A 21014-nucleotide genomic window follows, 5' to 3' on the forward strand; every position below is an offset into this window, starting at 1 on the left:
TTTTTTACCCTGCATAAATTTTTATTTATACACACATATACTGAACGAAGTTTTAAGAAATATAGGAAAAAAATGTTTCGATTTACGAAAGTATTTCCACGATCTTGATCCTATTTTAGGTGTATATGAAGTGTAAATGTATATTGGTATGACGAAGCGTAATGTATATATACAGCAGAATCTCTCTCGTCCACCCTCGGCTGGTCCGCCACTCCGGTTGATCCGACTGTGCTTGTGCCGACTTGTCCTGACTCGTCGGTGATTCACAAGGCCCATTGTCGTTTACTGCCGCCGCGGCATTGTTGTTTACTTGCTGTTACCGTATATCTGCTTTAGTGCTCCGTCATCTCTTGTATCGTTTCTTTCGTTGTGCGTGTTTTCTGCACTGTACTGTGCAGTTTTTAGTGCTTACTGTTCGTTAGTTTTGCTGTAAAGAACAATACAGTAATTTTTGAGTTCAGAGATTGTTTATTCTACTGTACATCCGTGTTTTTCTATATTTTCTGATAATCCGACCATACCCCCAGTCCCAAACGTCACGCATGTGAGGGATATATATATATATATATATATATATATATATATATATTAGGATGGTTCATCAGCAATGGGGTTTTTAAAAAGTTTCAGCTACATAACGAGACACATTGCGCCTTACTTTTATTTGATCTTGAGAACCTGTGTGCGAAATATCAACTGGATTGAGCGTGATTTAGAACTCCCCCAAAACGTTTACTTCAGTTGATCTTTGAAATTATTATATATATTTCATGAAATATATGGTCCGAGGGAAAGTGAGAAGATTTGTAGTATTCTGGATTCTACAAAGGTTGGCCTTTCTTTTTCGTCGTCGGATATAGAAGACACTGATGATCCTCAATATGTGGTTCCGAGTCAGACAGAAAGGAAAATTACACATGGAAATTCTCTTCATACACTTTTGACCTCAGAAATAACTTCAGTACTAGACCGCTTTAGTATATCAGACCGCAAGACAATGGCAGCTATTGAAACTGTGGCTAAATCGACAGGTCTAAACATTGAAGGAAAGACTCTCTAAACAAGTTCCATTCGACGCAACCGAAGGAAAAACAGAGAAGGAGTAGGAAAGAGGGTCTTGTTTCTAATGGCTAGTGCTGCCATACCTCCAGCTGTTTCACTTCTACTTCACTGGGATACCAAGATGCTGCCACACATTGATCCTCACCATTGTTCATAGGATTCCTTTGGTAGTAACTGCAAACTGCATAGAGTTCTGATTGATGTGCCGCAGGTTCCTATCAGCACAGCTACAGTCCAAGCTCCTGTTGTTCAGCAATCCTAGAATGTGGATTGTAGGATCGGATTAGTGACTTATCTCCGACACAACAACATCGAATACCGGCTTTTTGCAGGGAGCTTGCATCAAAATTCAGCAGATGTTGGGTAAGGAGCTCCTCCGAATGGCCTGCTGGCATCACGTTTTGGAAGTCATTCTGTTCGACGTCTTCAAGTACGAATACGGTCCTTGTGCAGGGCCGGTCATCTCTCTGTTTGCTCGGTTCAAGGAACAATAGCATTGATCACGATTATTGGAGCTCTGCGCTCGATGATCCTGATCTGGAGGAAAGATTATCGGAATCAAGGCACCTAGCAGACTTGAAATCCCAAGCGTTGAGTTTCCTGAAAAATTAAGTTGATTTTTCTGCACATCCGCGTGACGATTACAAAGAATTTTTGGTTCTTTCATATGACTTCTTGAGTGAACAGCCTGGAAGAGGAGTTGGCACTCCGGAAGTAGCTGAAACTAACTGCTAAGAAACTTAAGACAGTCAGTCTCTTCATTAGTCTTTTGTACAGGCAAGAAGCACCAACCAATGCTCACGCTCCGAAAAAAGATTTGTACTTCATATATATTCTTCAGAAACATTTGTGCTATCTCTCGGAGGAGTTAGTGGAACCTGCCATTCTTGACGAAAGTCTGTTACCAGGACGAAAGGAAGATGGTGGATAAATCGGACACCGTCAGAATGGAAAGGATCAAATGTTGGAGAAGAAGAACTTCTCTGACAGCCCTTCACGACTGCACCACCGAGAAAACGAGAAATATCTTCGATATGATATTTCCAAAAAAATAAATGAAATCTTTGAGTTTTACGTCCCACGATTATGCCGATTAGGCAAAAGGAGACGGTGATGATGACTAATGAATGAAAATGTGGAATGAAGAAAGAGGGAGGAAACGGGAGAACCCCGAGGAAACCCACGCACACTGTGTTTGTCCACCACCACAAAGTTCACTTGACGGGGGCTGGGATCGAACACGGGACCCCAAGCACCAGATGATACTTCCAAAAGGCCAAGAGAAGTCTCTTACCTTTCTCGCGATAGACCCGTCAACATAAGGGGATGATGCTACATATTAGAAATTTAAGAATGCTCTCAAGGACACGGCAGTTGTCAACTACACTGCTGAGCGTGCGACCGCTCTTACAACAAATTTTTAACAATTGTCTAAAGAAGAATGGGAGTTTGCAATGCATGGCAAAGGTATACCATCTGTTCAGAAGTCTTCATTTGTTTGACGTGAATTGTTGCAAGTGCGACATGTTCATCCTTAGATGTTACTTGTATTGCAGATTCACTTAGTATAGGTTTTTGCATTTCTACTTTTGTACTGAAACAAACATTTCTCTTATAAGTGGGGAAAAAATGGATACACCCATACAGCCTAGAAAATGGTACGTACGTAGTGATTTGTTTCGTATCGAAATCTTGTGTATCTGCATATAAGCTGTTTCAAATGTTCTTTGAAGATAAGAAATTCATTTTTGGGGAGGGGGGAAGAAGGGGTCTAAATTTTGGACTAGGAATACAGAATTTCGTAAGTGAACACTTTATAGTAAGTAGTACAAATTGAAGATGGGTCTTAATTAGAATAAACAGTTTTGGAAAATTGAATCACCTTTATATATATATATATATATATATATATATATATATATATATAGGCGCGGATCCAAGGGGGGCTATAGCCCCCCCCCCCTAACGCTCTGGTATACATTGGATAAAATGGGTTTCAATCCTGCTTTACACTGGATAAAGCTGCAAACTATGGTTTAGCCCCTCCCTTGATCATATCCTGGATTATATATGTAATAGTAAAGGAGGTACGAAACACAACGGATGCTTTACCTCTTTTTGATCTAGCATTTATAAACTAAATATGTTGTCCACGAAAATAAAATAATAAATCGATCCAAGTCGCATATAAATAGGAGAATGTTTGAAGCTTAATTAGGAGGGGAAAAAATCATACCGCAATAGTGATACCAGCAATTTGCATGACAGACGGCACATACTTGTGGATTTGATGGTCATCTTCATGTGGTTCAAGAAGGTTGACAAACGTTGACTTTATAAAAAGAAGAAAGAAAGAAAAAATCCAGATTAAGGATAATTGGTATACTAGTTATTCAAGTTCCTCCATCACATTTATCAGTATATTTTATTTTAGTTCTTGTGGTCCTGTCGATTTTCTTTGTGTGTTTTATAACCTTTGTGTCTTCTCAAACTCCTGCTTTTGTCCTGATAATGAGTACAGGTGTATACTCGAAATACTATTTACAGACTGAGAGTATCGTTTGTGATTAGAAAGCAGTGGATACGCACGAATTTGACTGGTTTTTCTGCATTTAGCTGTTACGAAGACAAATTTTAAACTTTTCAATAACTATCTGTTCATCGTGACAACATTTGCCAAAGACGTTCCCGAAAACTTACTTAAAGACTGCTTCTCCATCTCGTGACAACGTTTGCTGAAGATGTTCCTCTACTTTTTCCATCAAAAGTCGTTCTTTAACACTCACGAAAGACAACGCAGTTCCCTGAAATTATAAAGATCATAAATTCTTACTCGTACAAAACAAGCCAATTTTTCACACAAGTCAAATATCTAAACCTTTACTCGATATTCTGAGAACTTATCGAAATTCTTAGTTTGCTGCTTTATACTGTATTAAGCAAGAGAACTCTTATGTAGAAGGTCCTGCAGTTTAAAGTAAATTGGCGATTCAAGCAGGCTCACAAGCAGAGAATTCAAGTCCTTAATACCACAATTTCTTCTACGCTAAATAATCAACTTCCATAAAGCATATGACAAAGATTACGGAGATATCCATAACAATCTCATCTTTAAACCTATGACTATCTTAGAAAGAAAAGAAACTAGAAAAGTCAATCAATATAACTTTAGAACATCAGATATAAATAAATCAGTTGACTAAATTCCTACTATACAATCATCTGCTCCTCAAATAGGACAAGCTATATCTACTTCAGGTTTGGATCCCTCTTCAGGAAAATATTATCAGATAGATTGCGGCACCTTCAAGGTAAAAAATATTTTGAAATGTAAATTAAGAATTCCATTAATGGAAGAGTACTTTACAATTATCTCGAAAAGAAAAAAGCAGCTTCTTTTGTGTGAAGCAATAAGTAATTTATAGATAAGCTTTTTGTAAAATGAAGAGAACATTATAAAGTTTGAAACTGTATTATTACAATTCGCAGGCCTTCCCAGAATAATTTCAAAATAGTAAAACTACTTTCGAAATAGCTCATTTGTGTAAAACTTCCTTTAACTTCCACACGATATGATTTCTCTTTCAGATTGAAATATACTAATAAACTTTTTCGAAAGATTTTATATACACTCTTCGAAAAATAAAAATTAATAATTTAATAATTATATAAGGCAGATTTAAAATTCGTCTGATTTTTTTCATTCTTTATTTATATGGGCAGCAACCTATTGATTACATTATTCAATATTTTTTTCCTTGAAAAAAAAAATCAAATGTTCGTCTGACATTTCTTATTCGTAATTTTTACTGTCTATTATATAATATTTCACACATTATTCTTTCGATTCTTTTTTATCTGACAACTTGGGAGACAGCTACAAAAAAATTCCTACCTTGTTCATGCCTCTAGCTGTTCTTCCAGCTCGGTGAATGTAAGAACTAACATCTAGAGGAAAATCGAAGTTGATAACGTTTGATACAAACTGAAAATCTATGCCACGAGATACTCCAGACTCCTTATCTTTCTTTCGTTTCCTAAAAAGAAATAGTACGAACATTACGTTGCAAACACACACATACATCTCTCTTTTATTCAATGATTATCGACATGCTGAATTTCAATATGGAGCTTACCAGGTCGTTTAACAGATACTTTTTTTTTTTTTTCTTTCTTCCCTCTACCTGGTGACGTATTTAGCGAAAGCATAGAATATTTTATAACTTACATATTCGAATCAACCTATACACTTATGTTATAGTACTTAAATATATTAGGACAATGACGTATTCATACAGGGCGTGACGTGATATACAGGGCAAGTCAGATATCATTGGTCTCATTTTTATTTTAAAGCTTGAAAGGAAAATAGGAAATCTGTTACTGGGAGAAGTAAAAAGGAGAAGGCGCCATTTGCAGGATGCATGGCAGTCATCTTGAATGTATGTTCAAAATTTCAAATGGGAGAGGGAGCATGTCACATGTCAAGTGACCCTGGCAAAAGCTGAGGGATTATGAGAGAGAGAGAGATTATCGTAGAGAAAAGGACATCTTCAGTATCTGAAAACGAAAAGGTTTATAGCAGGTTGAAGTGTCGACTAGATTCTCGAGTTTAGAAACTTCAGAATGCACTGGTGTTGAGGATACTTGGATTAAAATTAGCGATAGTATTAAAATTTCAGCAAACGAAAAATTAGGGCGAGAAAAAGGCATCAACGAGTTTAAGGAAGGTATTCACCTCGTGCGTATATATTAAAGGAAACGGATGGCACAATTCTTACGGATATGGATGGTATTTTGAATAGATGGGAAGATTCTTCAAGAGTTTGCTCAACACACAGCCAAAAAATAATATACGTGGAGAAAGTGAAATTTTATAGCAAAACCGAATATTCCAGAGTCTAATCAAACAAAATCTCCGTGTGTAGACCAAATTCCTATTGAGTTCATGTTAGCTGAAGTGGAAAGGCTGTGGAACGAGATACACAAACTCATCCACCTAATCTGGAACAAGAAGGAAGTGATACAAGAATGGAAAGAATCGATCATTGTTTCAATTCACAAGAAAGGTGACAAAACCGATTATAATAATTATCGAGGCATGTCTCTTGTGTCAACATTTTATAAAATGCTCTCAAACATACTGTTAGGAAAACAAACCTCCTATGCAGTTAAATTATTGGAGATTATCAGTGCGGATTTAGGTGAAATCGATCAACTCTCGACCAGATATTTACCATTCGTCAAATCCTCGAAAAGAAATAGGAATAGAATGTCCCGACTATATCACTATTTATTGATTTAAAATTTAAAGGCTACGAGTCCGTTAGGAGGAAAACTTTGTACAACATTCTTACCGAATCTGGAATAAAGGAAGTCGTCTAGTTTGATTAAGATGTGTTTAAATGAATCCCAAAATAAAGTCTGAGTCGGAAATACTTGTCTACGAGCTTTCACGATGAGAATAACCTGAAACAAGCAGATGTATTGTCTTCATTATTATCCAATAGAATAATAGAATACGCTATAAGGAAAATTAAAGATAGCAACCAGGGCTTAGAACTGAAGATACTCGCCAGGTTGTGGCTTATGCTGATGATGTAAATCTGAAACGGATGATATGAGGACAGTATAAAGAAACGCAGAGGTTTTATTAAACACCTGTACTGGGTTTAGAAGTAAATTCAGAGAAAACTAAACACATGCAAGTTTGCTGTAACCGTAATACTGCAAAATATGGATACGGTAACATATCAAGAGCTCCTTCGTGGCTACGCGGTTAGCGTACGTGCCTTTGGCGTTGCAGATCCAAGTTCGATTCCCGGCGGGAGCTCATATGATTCGGATTCCATGTGAATCAGTAGAACCACGTCTCATATAGACTGGCTGCTGAACGGGATGTTGAACTTAACTCATTAAAGTATTAAATAATACTATGGACAAAGTGGATATTTTTAAATATTTAATGATGAATATTAACAGAGCAAAACCATGCCCACGAAGAAATTAAACGTCGACTGAAAGCAAGAAATTCATATTAATATTCAATTCAAAATCTTTTGTCTTCGCGAATTCTGCCCAAGAATTTGAAGTTAAAAATATCAAAACGATAATTATACCTGTTGTACTGTACGATTGCAAAACCGCTTACTTTAAGGAAAGAACGCAGACTGAAAGTATTTGAAAATACAATCCTGAAACGAACTCGAACCCAAGACGAACAGGAATGGAGAAAACTTCATAACGAGGAACTGCATAATTCACACGGTTTACGTAACACTGTTAGGGTCACCACATCTAGGAGGATCATGTGGGCAGACTATGTAGCCAGAATGGAAGAAAGTAGAAACACTTTCAAAATATTAACTGGAAACCCGATTGGAAAAAGAAGATCCCCAATTCCTCAGTCCCCAATTAGAAAGATTTAGGCGCAATATTAAGGGCAATATTAAGATGTATCTCGCAAAAATAGGAATATAAACTCAAGTTGGAACTAATTGGCTAAGGACAAAAATCAATGGAGAACTGTTTGTGAATGCAGCATTGTACCTATGCTTGCGCTACATATATATCAATCAGAAATTCTTAACTTAACACCAATTATAAGAGAAGTCTTTCCCTAAATTCGAGACATGAAAGAATAACCAATTACTGAAGAGTAAGTAGACATACATATTAGACTTACAGTTTTGTAATTATGTTATATGTCAAGAGGTCATTAACGGCATATTTTTAATTTAATTTAACAGCTGCATATTTAATACCAATAAATTTACGACTTTATGAACTGACTACTCACTAATATATTCAACACAAGCATAATTAAGTTACAAAACACAATTTTACCTCTATGCACTACTACTTCTCTGTCATTAAGTAAAACGTGCAAATGTGCACTACAAATTCAATCTTCAATGCTTTCGTCAAATTAATGGAAACGTCTTAAATGTTCGGTGTAAGTGTAAACAAGAAATCTAAAATAAAATTTCTCTAATCTAAACTTCGAGAGTTTTTAATGGCTTGTTGAGTATATGTGAGTTAGCACATAACACAAAGAACGAAATATAGTTTGGAACTTGTTTTAACTTACGTTTTCACATTTGGATTGACATCTGGCTTTTCCAAAGCCCGTTCGTCAGACGCAATAATGATGTCATATAATCCTTGATTAAACTGATTCACAGAGTGACATCTTATTTTAGCAGGAAGTTCAGAATTCAACACACACGATGGTATTCCGAATTGTTCTAAGAAGAGCTTTATCCTAAAACATACATACCATATTATATATTTCTAAAAATACGACAATAAATTATATATATAAATTGAAACAGTAATGCTAGGAATTACATGTAAAGTAACTTTTTCCTATATTCAAGCACTAACGAAATCACTTGATAACTGCAGTAACACTTACACAGGTCATTTTCATTTTTGTATGAGCCACTTTTTACACTTTTTATTAAAGAAATCTAAATTAAATGAACACAACAAATTTGTTATTATAATAGTATTGGAAAGTACACCAAATACTTCTCTATAGAATGATTGTGTATCATACAAAAAAAAAAAAAAAAAAAAAAAAGTTTGTGTATATCTTTTCGCTATATAACCCTGCATATCCTGACCAGTAAATGAGTGCAGGCGGCCGGTTTAGTAGCTAAAATGTAAATACCAGTGTTACCAACCGGTTTAGTTGTAATTAATCTTTTTTTTTTTGGGGGGGGGGGGGCATCCTATTCGTAATAAACGATTTCACGCATATTTTCAGCATTGTTGTTTAAAAAACCTACCGAATCTCTTGCAGTCACTTGTAGCATATTTTAATGCTAAGACTTGAAATAAAGATTACAATTGGTTAAAAAACACTCTTTGTATTTGAATTCCACATGTGGATAACAATACGGGGCTTTTCAGAGAAAGCCATAAAGAGAAGGGAATGAGGGCAGGTTTTATTAAACAAGACTGTACATCTGATACGCCTGAGCTACAGTAATGTTGTGCTTCCAGGCTAAACTCAGTCCTCTTAAGTCAATCGACAATGTCATTAAAAAGATGTTCAATAGAATAACGTGTTAGCGTTATGTCTCACAGACACATATAACACTAGGCTTCCAAGTTCCAAGATTATACTGTGTGCGAAACAGTTAGTAGAATTAATTCTTTGTTACCTAAGTGCTAGATCCAGAGATAAATTCAAAAGGAGTCCAGAGGGGATCTCTGTCCTCATAAATAAAAGTTGTGAATTCATTATATGCTGAAGCAACGATACTTACGCTTATACCATCCATACGCTCATGTTTTATCAAATACTTTCATTCCAACTCTACCAAAAGGCTTCGATTTCAATAGTAATCCTTAAAGAAAGATGTACTGTACAAGTGAATGATGTACTGTACAAGTCAATCTCGAAAGGCAAATTATCCAATCCCATAATCCAAAAATGTGTAGGGAAAACTTCTTTTTTATCTTCTTTTCGCCCCAGGAGCTCACACTTCTCGAAACAAATGAAATAATTTGTTTTTAGTTTAACACCCCATGATTCTGCTCTTAGGCTAAAGGAGGTAGATGATTAATGAAAACAAAGGATTTTAAAATTAAATATTTAGTGCTCTTTTATCGAGAATCGAACCCGGGGCCATATGTTCCAAAAGAACACGTGCTAGTCATTAGTCCAGCACAGATGATTTTCACATTTCTCGAAAGAAAATGTATCTGATTTTTTTTCCTGGCCGAAACTCAAGAAAAGAATTTGTGTGTCAACCGATAAACATACATTTACTCGTAAAACTTGTCGTAAAGTTTGTTGAGCCTTAACCTTGACTTAATTTAAATTTCACATTGAAGAGATAGTGCAAGTCAATCCCGAAAGGTGGCTATCAACTCCAAATTAATCTATTAGTCACTGAGATTGTCATTCCTGTCTCTTCCAGACTGCTCCTGTTTTATAATGAAATCGAAGAAAGAGTAGCCAATTTTTATACAATCTGCTTAATGCACGGTAGAAGCCCACTGAATTGTCAAATTGCGGTATGTCGTTCTTGCATTGGTAATTCCCATGCATATATTACAATCCACAATATATCTTTATTAGTGCAGGAATGGGGAATAATTTCTATATTCAATAATCACTATACTGTGTAATTTCTGGAGTTCTTTATAAAGTGCGATCATATTAGGCTATTAATATCATCTAAACGCAACTTTGAAAAACAATTGGATATACTACAGCAATGGTACACTCCACTTCTCTGTTCCACCGTGCTCGCCCAGAAACTGCGGTAAACACAACACTAGCGCCCCCAGTCAAAAACAGCACTGCTATCTTGGTCAGGTAATACCAGAGATAGAGCACTTAATATTTTAAAACGAGTTATCTTCAGTATGTTACAAATTGGCACTACAAAATTAGTTATATCACTGACCTTTACACTTACTGCTTTCAACAGCCTCCGCCAATCACAGCTCAATATGAGTTCTATTTAATTTAACTTTTCTGATATATATCGTTAATTCATCTACGATTTAAAAAGTATAACGTCTTTAAATACGATTGTAATAGGACAAAAATAAAAACTGAAACTAGAGAACTTGAGATTCATCAACTGAGGCAATTTAATTCTTACTAGATCTTATTTACGTTCTAACATAGTTACAAAGTTTGTTTTCGTGAAAACTATAGATCTACCAACCTGTAACACCTATCAACAGTGTTTACGAAAATGATGGTTTTTCCCTTTACTAAATGTAGTTTTAGTAATGCATATAATATAGTGGCTTTCTCCTCTTCTTCAGCATAAAGGTGGTAGTGCGCTAACTGAGTAATTGGTGCGAGATCTGGCTCCTGAAGTTTCAAAATAACAGGGCTGTGGAGAATTAGCTTTTTAAGATCAACTACTTCTTGAGAAAGTGTAGCACTTGCTAACACGGCTTGATACACTCGAGGTAAGAATCTGAAAAATGAAAATAATAAATGTGTCTCGAAATTCAACGTACAAAATAATTTATTTGACTCCTATAAGTTAATTATTTAATAGTTTTTACATTTATCAATGTATTAACCTAACATCCAACTTTTATATATCCTGGAAATCCTACTAATTATGATTTCGTGGGCGCACATAAAATGAGTGTGTGTTAATCATAATAAAATGGACCACAAGTTGGTGTAAAATATCACACAAAATAATTACATTTTTACACACATAATGTAACGTGAATTTTGAACTGAAATTAAAATTTTGGTTGTGGTGGTCGTCGTCGTCATCACCATCATCATCATCACCACCACCATTGGTATTTTGCCATTACTGGCAGATAACTTGCTTCAATTGAGAGGCTTCCTCCCCTCCTCTCCTTTGCTGCACCTTCTTGTCTATTATTTTATCTTATAGCAGAAGTATTCCTACGTCATACATCGGCCAGTTTGAATTGACTGTTTTACGATCATTTAGCAAAATTAGTAACTGTGTTTTACAGAGAAAATTAAGCTAAAATCAATTACAGTAGAGCGTCGATTATCCGAAGTAATTGGGGGACATGGGTGTTCGGAAAACTGGTTTGTTCGGATAATCGAACTGTACATGTTTATTTGCCATGCGCGTAGCGGCACGCCTCAACTCTAAGCTGGCGCATCTGTTGCTGTGAACAGCTTTGATACTGCCGCTACTTCTACAGCCAGTGCCAAACCGACAGAAGTGTGCTGATTGTTCAAACACAGCGACTTGCGGCTTGACCGATCAGCAGCGCCTTATGAAGGCCCCATTAGAAGCAATGTTCCGCCAGCGGTGGCTCAGTGCGGCGACTACTGTGGGACAGAGCCCTGCACGGGCCGGGCGCGCCCGATTCGGCCCGGTGCCCGGCCCGGCCCGACCCGACCCGTTTCAAGTAATATCAAACTGGACCGGGCCCTAACCGGGCCGGGCACATATCGGGCCGGCCCGGCTCGGCCCGATAGTCTGAAAGACGGTTCGGAAACTAATGTTGTCAGCCTATTTGTTTTTTTAATGTCCTCCACTACCTCTATTTTTGCCGTGTTTGTACGGTCTTACTGTCAGCCTATGTTAATCGTAATGTGTTTGGGAAACTGACTCTTTATTCAAGACTGTGATGTACTGGTAATACTATTACTATTACTACTTCTACTACTACTATTACTACTTCTACTATTACTACTACGACTACTGCTAATACTACTACAAGTGCTACGACTTCGCGTCAGAGTTGACATGTCTGATGGTACCGAATTTACCTTCTAAGTACAGAATAAAATTGAGAAATGCTAGTTATTATGGCCGGTCTGCGTAGAATGTGAACCGATGCTTGATCTACGAGGGAGAATAGTGGCTCAATAGAAAAAACACTCACATCTGGTGCTAGAGGTCGTCGGATCAATCCCTGCTCATGCTGTGAGCTTTGTTGTGGACAAACATCGTGTGCATGGGAATTTCTGGGGTGGTCCCGCTTCCTCCCACTGTTTTCTTTCCACCAATTCATCCCATCATCATCCATTCAGCCTGAGCCGTAGTTACCTAAAGAACGTATGGTAAAGTCAAGTACTTGACCTAGTAAGTAGAATTTGGTACGCTACCATTGGACCACGGAGGGCAAAACCATAAACTGGCGTGCTCATAAGATCAGTGCAATTTGTAGTAATGTTCAATTAGCAAGGCAAATATCGAATGGTGTTACATGTTCATGTATTGTTTATAGTATGATGCTACAAATATAACAAAATATAATGATCAAATAAATCACCAAATCGCCAGGGTCGATTAGGTGTTCCTGGAACGGTGGCTCAGCGGTTGAGCGTTCACCTCTGGTGTATGGGGTCCCTGGTTTGATCCGAGCTCTCGCCAAGTGAACTTTGTGGTGGACAAACACCGTGTGGGGGGTTCGCGGCGTTCTCCTGTTTCCTTCCACTTTATTTACTCCACTATTTCATTTATTTCTCACCATCGTCTCCTTTAGGCTAGTTGGCATAACTTGGAACCACCTACCAAGAAGAATAAACTAATGGATTGGGAAGATAGACATTCAGTCTCTGGTGAATTTGATGATGAAGTAGACATCTACCTCAACATGTCATCATGTGTAAGAGAACTAGATATACTGCAGTGGTGGAAGCAACAAGAACAAACATTACCAAAATTGTGTAAATTAACGCGTCAGTATCTCGTCATCCCTGCTTCTAGTGCGTCTACTGAAAGAGATTTTAGTACTCAGGAACGGAGAAATGCTCTAAAGCCTGAAACTGTTGAATCTGTTTCCGTGCTATTCGATGCATACAAGGACATACAGTAAAGCGATGTTCATTTTGCACTATTGGTTTCTTAGGAAACCTTATATTTTCATTTTCTTAATATCAACTATCCCTTCTATTATATGTGATGTTAAGAGGCATTTTTGATAGCTGATATCTATACATTTTTCATTCAGGGGACTTTTGAGGTATTTTGTGATCAAGAATGATATGTGTGGATTTTGTTTTGATTTAGTGCCTCGCATTCCGTCATATAGCTCTGTTATTTACTTGTTACGCACCGTTCCAGGAACACTTCATCGATCCTGGGGTCTGGGTGATTTATTTGATCATTGTTTTTTGTTATTATTATTGTAGCATCGAATTATAAAGAATACAGGAACATGTAATATGATTTGGAATCTGCCGTGCTAATTGAACATTACTACAAATTGTGCTAATCTTATGAACACGCCAGTTCATGGTTTCGGCCTCCGTGGTCTAATGGTAGCGGAACAAATTCTAATTAGTAGGTCAAGGACTTGACTTTCTCATATGTTCTTTAGGCAATTACGGCTCAAGACGTATGAATGATGATGGATGAATTGGTGGAATGAAGACAGTGGACGAAAACGGTCTAATCCAAAAACTCCCACGCTCACGATTTTTGTCCACAACAAAGCTCACATAACACGAGGAGGGATCGATCCGACGACCTCTAGCACCAGATGTGAATGCATTCTACTGGCCAGACTACGTAGACTGGCCATAATAACTAGTATTTCTTCGATTTTTTCTGTACTTAGATTGTAAAGTATGTACCACCAGACATGTCAACTCTGACGCTCGTAGCAGTTGTAGTAATAATAATAATAATAATAATAATAATAATAATAATAATAATAATAATAATAATAATAATAATAATAATAATTAATAATAATAATTATTATTATTATTAATAATAATAATAATAATAATAATAATAATAATAATAATAATAATAATAATAATAATAATAATAATAGCAGTAGCAGTAGTAGTAGTAATAAGAGTAGTAGAAGTACAGTACTTTACAGTCTTGAATAAAGAGTTAATTTCCCAAACACCCGTGGCGGCGGTTGGACGTTAAAAGTGAGGGGGCAAGACATGATCTGAATATTTGTATATAAATATTAGTTTTCCTGGTTGTTTCTAACATTTTGTTTGACGAAAGGTTGTATAACTAATAGGATACTATATTTTCAGTTAAAATACCGTATATCGTATATAATAGTTTATTAAGTAAATTGAGAAGAACAACGCAAGTAGATACTAGCCCTTTGTACTCTTAAACAACGAAAGTGTAAGAAGAGATTTGATTCCTTGCTCATGAACATCTTAAAATTCTGTCTGGAAAATTGTGTGATCAGATTATTTAATAAATTTGCAAAACAAATAAATAGAAAGGATAATATTAATCATAGTAATGAATAATGATGCTTGTTTTGCAAAAGTTATATTGAAACTGAGGATTAATGAAAAACTTAATATTTAATTCCACACATGCTATTAAATGTATGTTATTACTCTTAGAAAATGAAAGACAGTAAATACTACAAGCATATGCTACGACATTTAAAGAAATATTTGCTTTTGCAACTTCTTGAAATATGTTCGTTGCCATTAGGTGCAAATTTCACTTTCTTGGAACACATCAAAACACAACAATACTTACAATCCACACTTCAGTTATACAAAATAAACTTAAAACCTAGAATTATGTTCAATTTACTAAATTTTATTGTATATACACTCGTACATCCTTAAACACAACACTTCACTCGTATATTACACTACAAAACAATGAAAAAGGTAGAAGTTGTTTCTTATCACGCTCTTTTTAATCGATATTCCTTACTTTAGAAAGAAGAAAAGACATTTTAGGAACTGTCAATTTTTGTGCAATTAAAGAATAACTTGTGAAATAGGCCCTACTTTTTTGCATAATGTTCTTTCGATTAGCTTCAAAGCGGCTCACTAACATATCGAGCCCTTGTAAGAAGAAATGAAAGTATGCTGAAATTGTGCTCCAATAGGTTATTTTTTGGGGTTATTTTCTGTGGCGATTAAAACGCAATTACTGTAGCTTTCTTTACTCCACGGGAAGACAACCAATACGTATTCACGCAACAGCAAATATTATATGGCAGCATTTTTTCCTATTAATCAGTAACACATACAAAATCGTTACATTTCCAAATGAAACTATATACATTAATTGGTTACTTAAAAAAAGTGCGGGGGCAACTGCCCCCCTTTGCCCCCCCTAATCGCCGCCCATGCCAAACACATTACGATTAACACAGGCTGCCAACATTAGTTTCCGATCCGTCTTTCACAGTGTTCGGGCCGAGTCGGGCCGGCCCGGCTCGGCCCGAAATGTGCCCGGCCCGGTTAGAGCCCGGCTCGAGATTCGGGCCGGGCCGGGCACAGAATTCAGATCCATTCGGGTCGGGCCTGGGTTTGCAGGGCTCTGCTGTGGGAAACTTGGTTTGGGAGTGAGGGGGATGATGGACGGTAGGGTGGGAGAGTAACAGGTGCGAGCGAGTACATAGTTCGGTTAAGCGGTCGTTCGGTTGACCGACGTTCGGATAATCGACGCTCTACTGTAGTTTATTTATTGACAAAATTTCATACACACATCATGTGGCCAATTTACACTGAATAATAAATCATGAACAGTATTATTCTCTGAAAGTTACTTCGTGCAATAATCTACAACGCTTCTTCAACGTCAAATAGTTACGGACAAGTCATTACATTTCTAATTTGAAGCTTCTGGAATAGCAGCTGTTGGGTGACCTGACAATATAAGTCGGTCGGCAACATAAATCTAGGAATTAAAAGCTCTGGAAACATTGCACTGCATTACTTACGTTAGTGAATACGTAACTTTTGTGGGATATGTTACCAAGTAAGAAATTCACAAATAAATAAGATGTGCCTTTCTAACTGTGATCTTCACTTATATTATATCAAATTATTAAGTCACGAACTAGCGAAATAAATTCTTGTTTTATTAAATTAATATGCACTTACTTTAACACTTCTTTAACGTCATCTTCGTATCCAAAGGAGAAGACTAAATCAGCTTCGTCTATGACCACCATTTCCAATGCATCTAGTTTCAAATTATGCGCTTTTAGATGAGCCAGTGCACGAGATGGAGTGGAAATTACTACATCCGGAAGATCGACCAAAAGTGGGCGTTGAGCATTGAGATCCAACTACAAAAATAGTACAAAATTAGACAACAATCAATAAAATACTGCAGAAAATAAATATTTTAACAATATAACTTATGATGTTCCATATTCAAGGACTTGTCACAAATACTGTAAATATTAACAATATGGTTTGAGGAACACAAACTCAACGGTGCAGAAGTAGAAGCCTCCACTAGGTACTATCCAGTATAACCTAATCTAGTCGGAATTTTTATTAACCATATAATGTTGCTTTATACACCATATCACTTTCTTGATCTCCGTAAGTAAATAAGTGCGCGTGAGTAGTAGTGGTCCGCGTATGCGCGAATGACTCATCCTCACTCTTGTGACGTCATAGGTCAAAGGTCAATGACCTTGGCCCGGGGTCAATGACCTAGGGATACCTAGGACCACCCCCTCTAAATTTTGGCAGGGGTACCTTGGCCCACCCCCTAAATTTTGGCAGGGGTACATAGGACCACCCCCCTTAAATTTCGGAAATTGCCAAATCTAAAAATTTGGTATGGTAGCCTAGGACCATAGTATGTACCTCTATCAGTATTGGGTGTCTATGTCGTTCCCTTTCATGGGTAAAAAATTGCCAAAAATTCAAATTTCGGAGGTTTTTGACCTAATTTATCCCCTTGGATGAGGTATTATTACCTTATATAGTTATATGGGCGTATACAGGGGTCCATTACCTTTCATAAGACATGGGTACATTAATGCACCCCTTGAAATTTTTGGGAGGGGTACCTTGGCCCACCCCTTAAATTTTGGAAATTGCCCAATTTAAACATTTGGTATTATAGTATAGGACGCTAATATGGATCACTATAAATTTGGGTGGTCCACCTCGTTTCCTTCTAGGGGTACAAAATTGCCAAAATATAAACGTAAGCAATACGTTATACCACGTGTTTTGTTTCGACCTAAGTTATCCTTTTGATGAGGTGTTATTACCCTATATGGTTATATGGGAGTATACAGGGGTCCATTACCTTTCATAAGACATGGGTATATTAATGCACCCCGGGAGGGGTACCTTGGCCCACCCCTTCATTTTTAAAAATTGCCCAATTTAAACATTTGGTATTATAGTATAGGACGCTAATATGGATCACTATAAATTTGGGTGGTCCACCTCGTTCCCTTTCATGGGTACGAAATTGCCAAATTTAGGTACAACCACGTGTTTGGTTTTTGATTTAATTTATTCCCTTGGATGAGGTCCTATTACCTTATATGGTTATATGGTCATGTATAGGGGATCCATTATCTATTATAAGACATGGGTACATTGGTGCACCCCGGGAGGGGGTACCTTGGCCCACCCCTTAAATTTTGGAAATTGCCTAATTTCAACATTTGGTATTATAGTACAGGACCTGATAAATTTGGATGGTCCACATCGTTCCCTTTTAGGGGTACAAAAATTGCCAAAATATAAACGTTGTACCACGTGTTTGTTTTTTTGGTCCATTTTATCCCCTTTGATGAGATTCTATGATTACAGGGGTTCATTTCTTATCATAAGACATGGGCACCCTTCTTAAATTTTGGCAATGGGGGGTCCACTGAAATTGTCCAATTGAAGCATAGTACAGGACCTCAATATGTTTCGGTGGTCCTATTACCAAATTTGTTTAGTACAACCACGTGTTCGGTTACTGACTCAATTAAGGTTATAAGGTATGGATGGGTATCCCCTTTCAATTTGGTAGGACCCTTCGGGTGTAGTACAGTCACGTGATCGATGATTTGGTTTTAATGCGCGACGAGGTCCCTGGTCAATGTTCTCTAGGAAAGATTCTTGGCATTTAAAACTTTTTTTTTCAACTTTTCAAACTAAAAAAATGAAAACAAAAATTGAAACGAAAAAATTTCGAAACAAAAATGTTCAAACAAAAAATTTTAAACAAAAAATTCGAACATTTTTTAAACTTAAATTTCAAACAAAAAGTTTTTTAGTTTGAAACAAAAAAATTTTAAACAAAAAAAATTGGAAACGAAAAATTTCAAAACAAAAATTTCGAACAAAAAAATTTAAACAAAAAATTTTGCAACAAAAAAAATTAAAAATTTTCAAACGAAAAATATTTCAAACAAAATTTTGAAAACAAAAATTTCAAAACAAAAATTTTCAACAAAAAAAAATTTCAAACGAAAAAATTTTTAAACAAAATTTGAAACAAAAATTTTGAAACAAAAAAATTTAAACAAAATTTTTGAAACAAAAATTACAAAACAAATTTCAAACGAAAAATTTTCAAATAGAATTTAAATCAAACAGTGATCAGCTTTCACGGTTAACCGTTAAACTTTATCCGGTTTTTAACTATTCGATTAACAAATAAACGGTTTTCAACTATTCGATTAACAAATAAACGGTTTTCAACTACTCGATAAACAGATGAACGGTTTTAACCTTTTCACACCAGTGAGTGCAAGAGTTTACAATCTAAAACAAAAAGAAAATTTGTACTCGCTTTAAATACGCATCATTTTTGAAACAAGGTGTTAGTGTTCATCATGGATACACAGTGGAAACATCCATTTACCTGTATTCTCGCAGGGCCTAGTGGGTGTGGAAAAACGTATTTTGTGAAGCGATTACTGTCACATCTCCCAACCATGATCAATGCAAAATTTCGTAAGATATACTGGTATTATGCAGAATGGCAAGACGTGTATGCAACAATGCCAGTTCCAGTAGAATTTCACGAAGGACTTCCACGAATGAAAGATTTTCAGCCTCAAGATGGACCACATTTGATTATTATTGATGACCATATGCGAGAAGTGAATAGTGATATTGTTGATATGTTCACAAAAGGATCACATCATCGAAATATTAGTGTGATTTTTATAACACAAAATGTATTTCATCAAAGTAAAGCAAATAGAAATATGAGTTTAAATTGTTCGTATTTGGTGTTGTTTAAAAATCCACGTGACAAGTCACAAATCAAGCATATGAGTTATCAAATCATGCCTGAGCATCCACTGTTTCTACAAGAAAGTTATGCAGACGCAACAAGAAATCCACATGGTTATTTACTGATGGATCTTAAACAAGATACACCCGAAGAAATGCGATTTCGTACAAATATTTTTCCCGACGATTTGCATCATTATGTTTACGTACCAACAAAACATGTTTAAATTATTGTGCATGTGAAAAGAATGACTTAGTCTGTCACGATGTCTCCTACAGTGAAACACGCTGATCTGCTACGTGCTCTGCACAAAGCTAAACCAAGATTGCGTAAAGCTATTATTGCCAATGCAGACGCTTCATTAATTCATAGTATTTGTGAATGTTGTTATAATGTCTTAAAAGGCAATGTTCCACTGACAAGTGCGCAGAAGTCAAGATTAAAGCGTTACAAGAACACGCTCCGCTATCTCGTAGACAATACAAAATCATTGGATAAAAAGAAGAAACATTTAGCCGTACAACAAGGAGGATTCTTACCTGCATTACTTGCACCTATTGTAGGAAGTGTGTTATCCAGTATTTTGTTTAAACAATAAACATCATGGAACATAGCAAGAAGATGGTTTTAGTGCCACCAGAAATGCTTCAACGAATGCATGCATCATCATCCCGTGTGAGTGAAAATCGAGAATCTAATCTCGATCGTGAAATGCAATCTATATTGAATACATCGTATCCAAGTGATGAAGAAAAATGGAATCAGTACAATAGAATATTACAGAAATATCTTTATGTGATACGTAAACAAGAAGAACCAATACCACTTACAATTACATCAATGAAACCTGATGGTGACGTCCCGAATGTTGACGATAGCACGAAACAAGAAATTTTAGCCGCAATACCACAAATGTATCGTAAGAAAGCCGAACTACTATTCCGTCGTTTAAAACAAGATGACGCAATTACGTGGGATCATAAAGGAACAGTGTACATCAACGATAATAAACTACAAGGATCCAATATTGTAGATTTAATGTGCGATGTGACTCGACCGAGGAAACATTCTAATCCTCAAGGCTGGGAATTGTTTTGCAACTACCTTGCATCGTCAAACACACCTCAAGAATTGATTGGTAATCCACGGAGATTAAACTATATTGTCAAGCATAATAGTACAACAGCATCTGAAGGATCTGCACCACCAAAACCGGCACCTGAATTATTTTCTTCCGGAGAAGAAGAAGAAGAAGATGATGATGATGATGTTTTAGAAGTCCGACCAAAAAGAAAACGTATCATTCCACAATGGTCAACGTACAAACCATGAACAAAAAGTTGAAATCCATTTATTACAATCCAGCACATCCTGCATCATTTTCTACTGCAAAGAAATTATGGCAAGCCACAGGAAAATCTATACCTCTAGCCAAAATAAAACTTTGGTTAAACAAACAACCTACCTACACGTTACATCGTCCTGTACGTCGTCGTTTCCGTAGAGATTTTTATCTTGTCA

At 36.4% G+C, this 21014-nt stretch overlaps 1 protein-coding gene across 2 annotated transcripts in view; it reads right to left on the reverse strand.

Moving 5' to 3' along the window:
* The window catches only part of Ddx56 (putative ATP-dependent RNA helicase DDX56), a 57051-nt gene that overhangs the window by 13484 nt on the left and 22553 nt on the right, over positions 1 to 21014 (reverse strand). For both annotated transcript variants that reach the window (XM_081763877.1, XM_081763881.1), the window contains exons 4-8: positions 16385 to 16572; positions 10755 to 11015; positions 8153 to 8326; positions 4958 to 5099; positions 3763 to 3866 (exon numbers count right to left, since the gene is read on the reverse strand). In XM_081763877.1, coding sequence (XP_081620003.1) covers positions 3763 to 3866; positions 4958 to 5099; positions 8153 to 8326; positions 10755 to 11015; positions 16385 to 16572 — 869 coding nt within the window. The remainder of the gene's footprint in view (positions 1 to 3762; positions 3867 to 4957; positions 5100 to 8152; positions 8327 to 10754; positions 11016 to 16384; positions 16573 to 21014) is intronic.

This window comes from Thermobia domestica, chromosome 1 (genome assembly GCF_964235325.1).
Source record: "Thermobia domestica chromosome 1, izTheDome1.hap1.1, whole genome shotgun sequence".
Lineage (NCBI taxonomy): Eukaryota > Metazoa > Arthropoda > Insecta > Zygentoma > Lepismatidae > Thermobia > Thermobia domestica.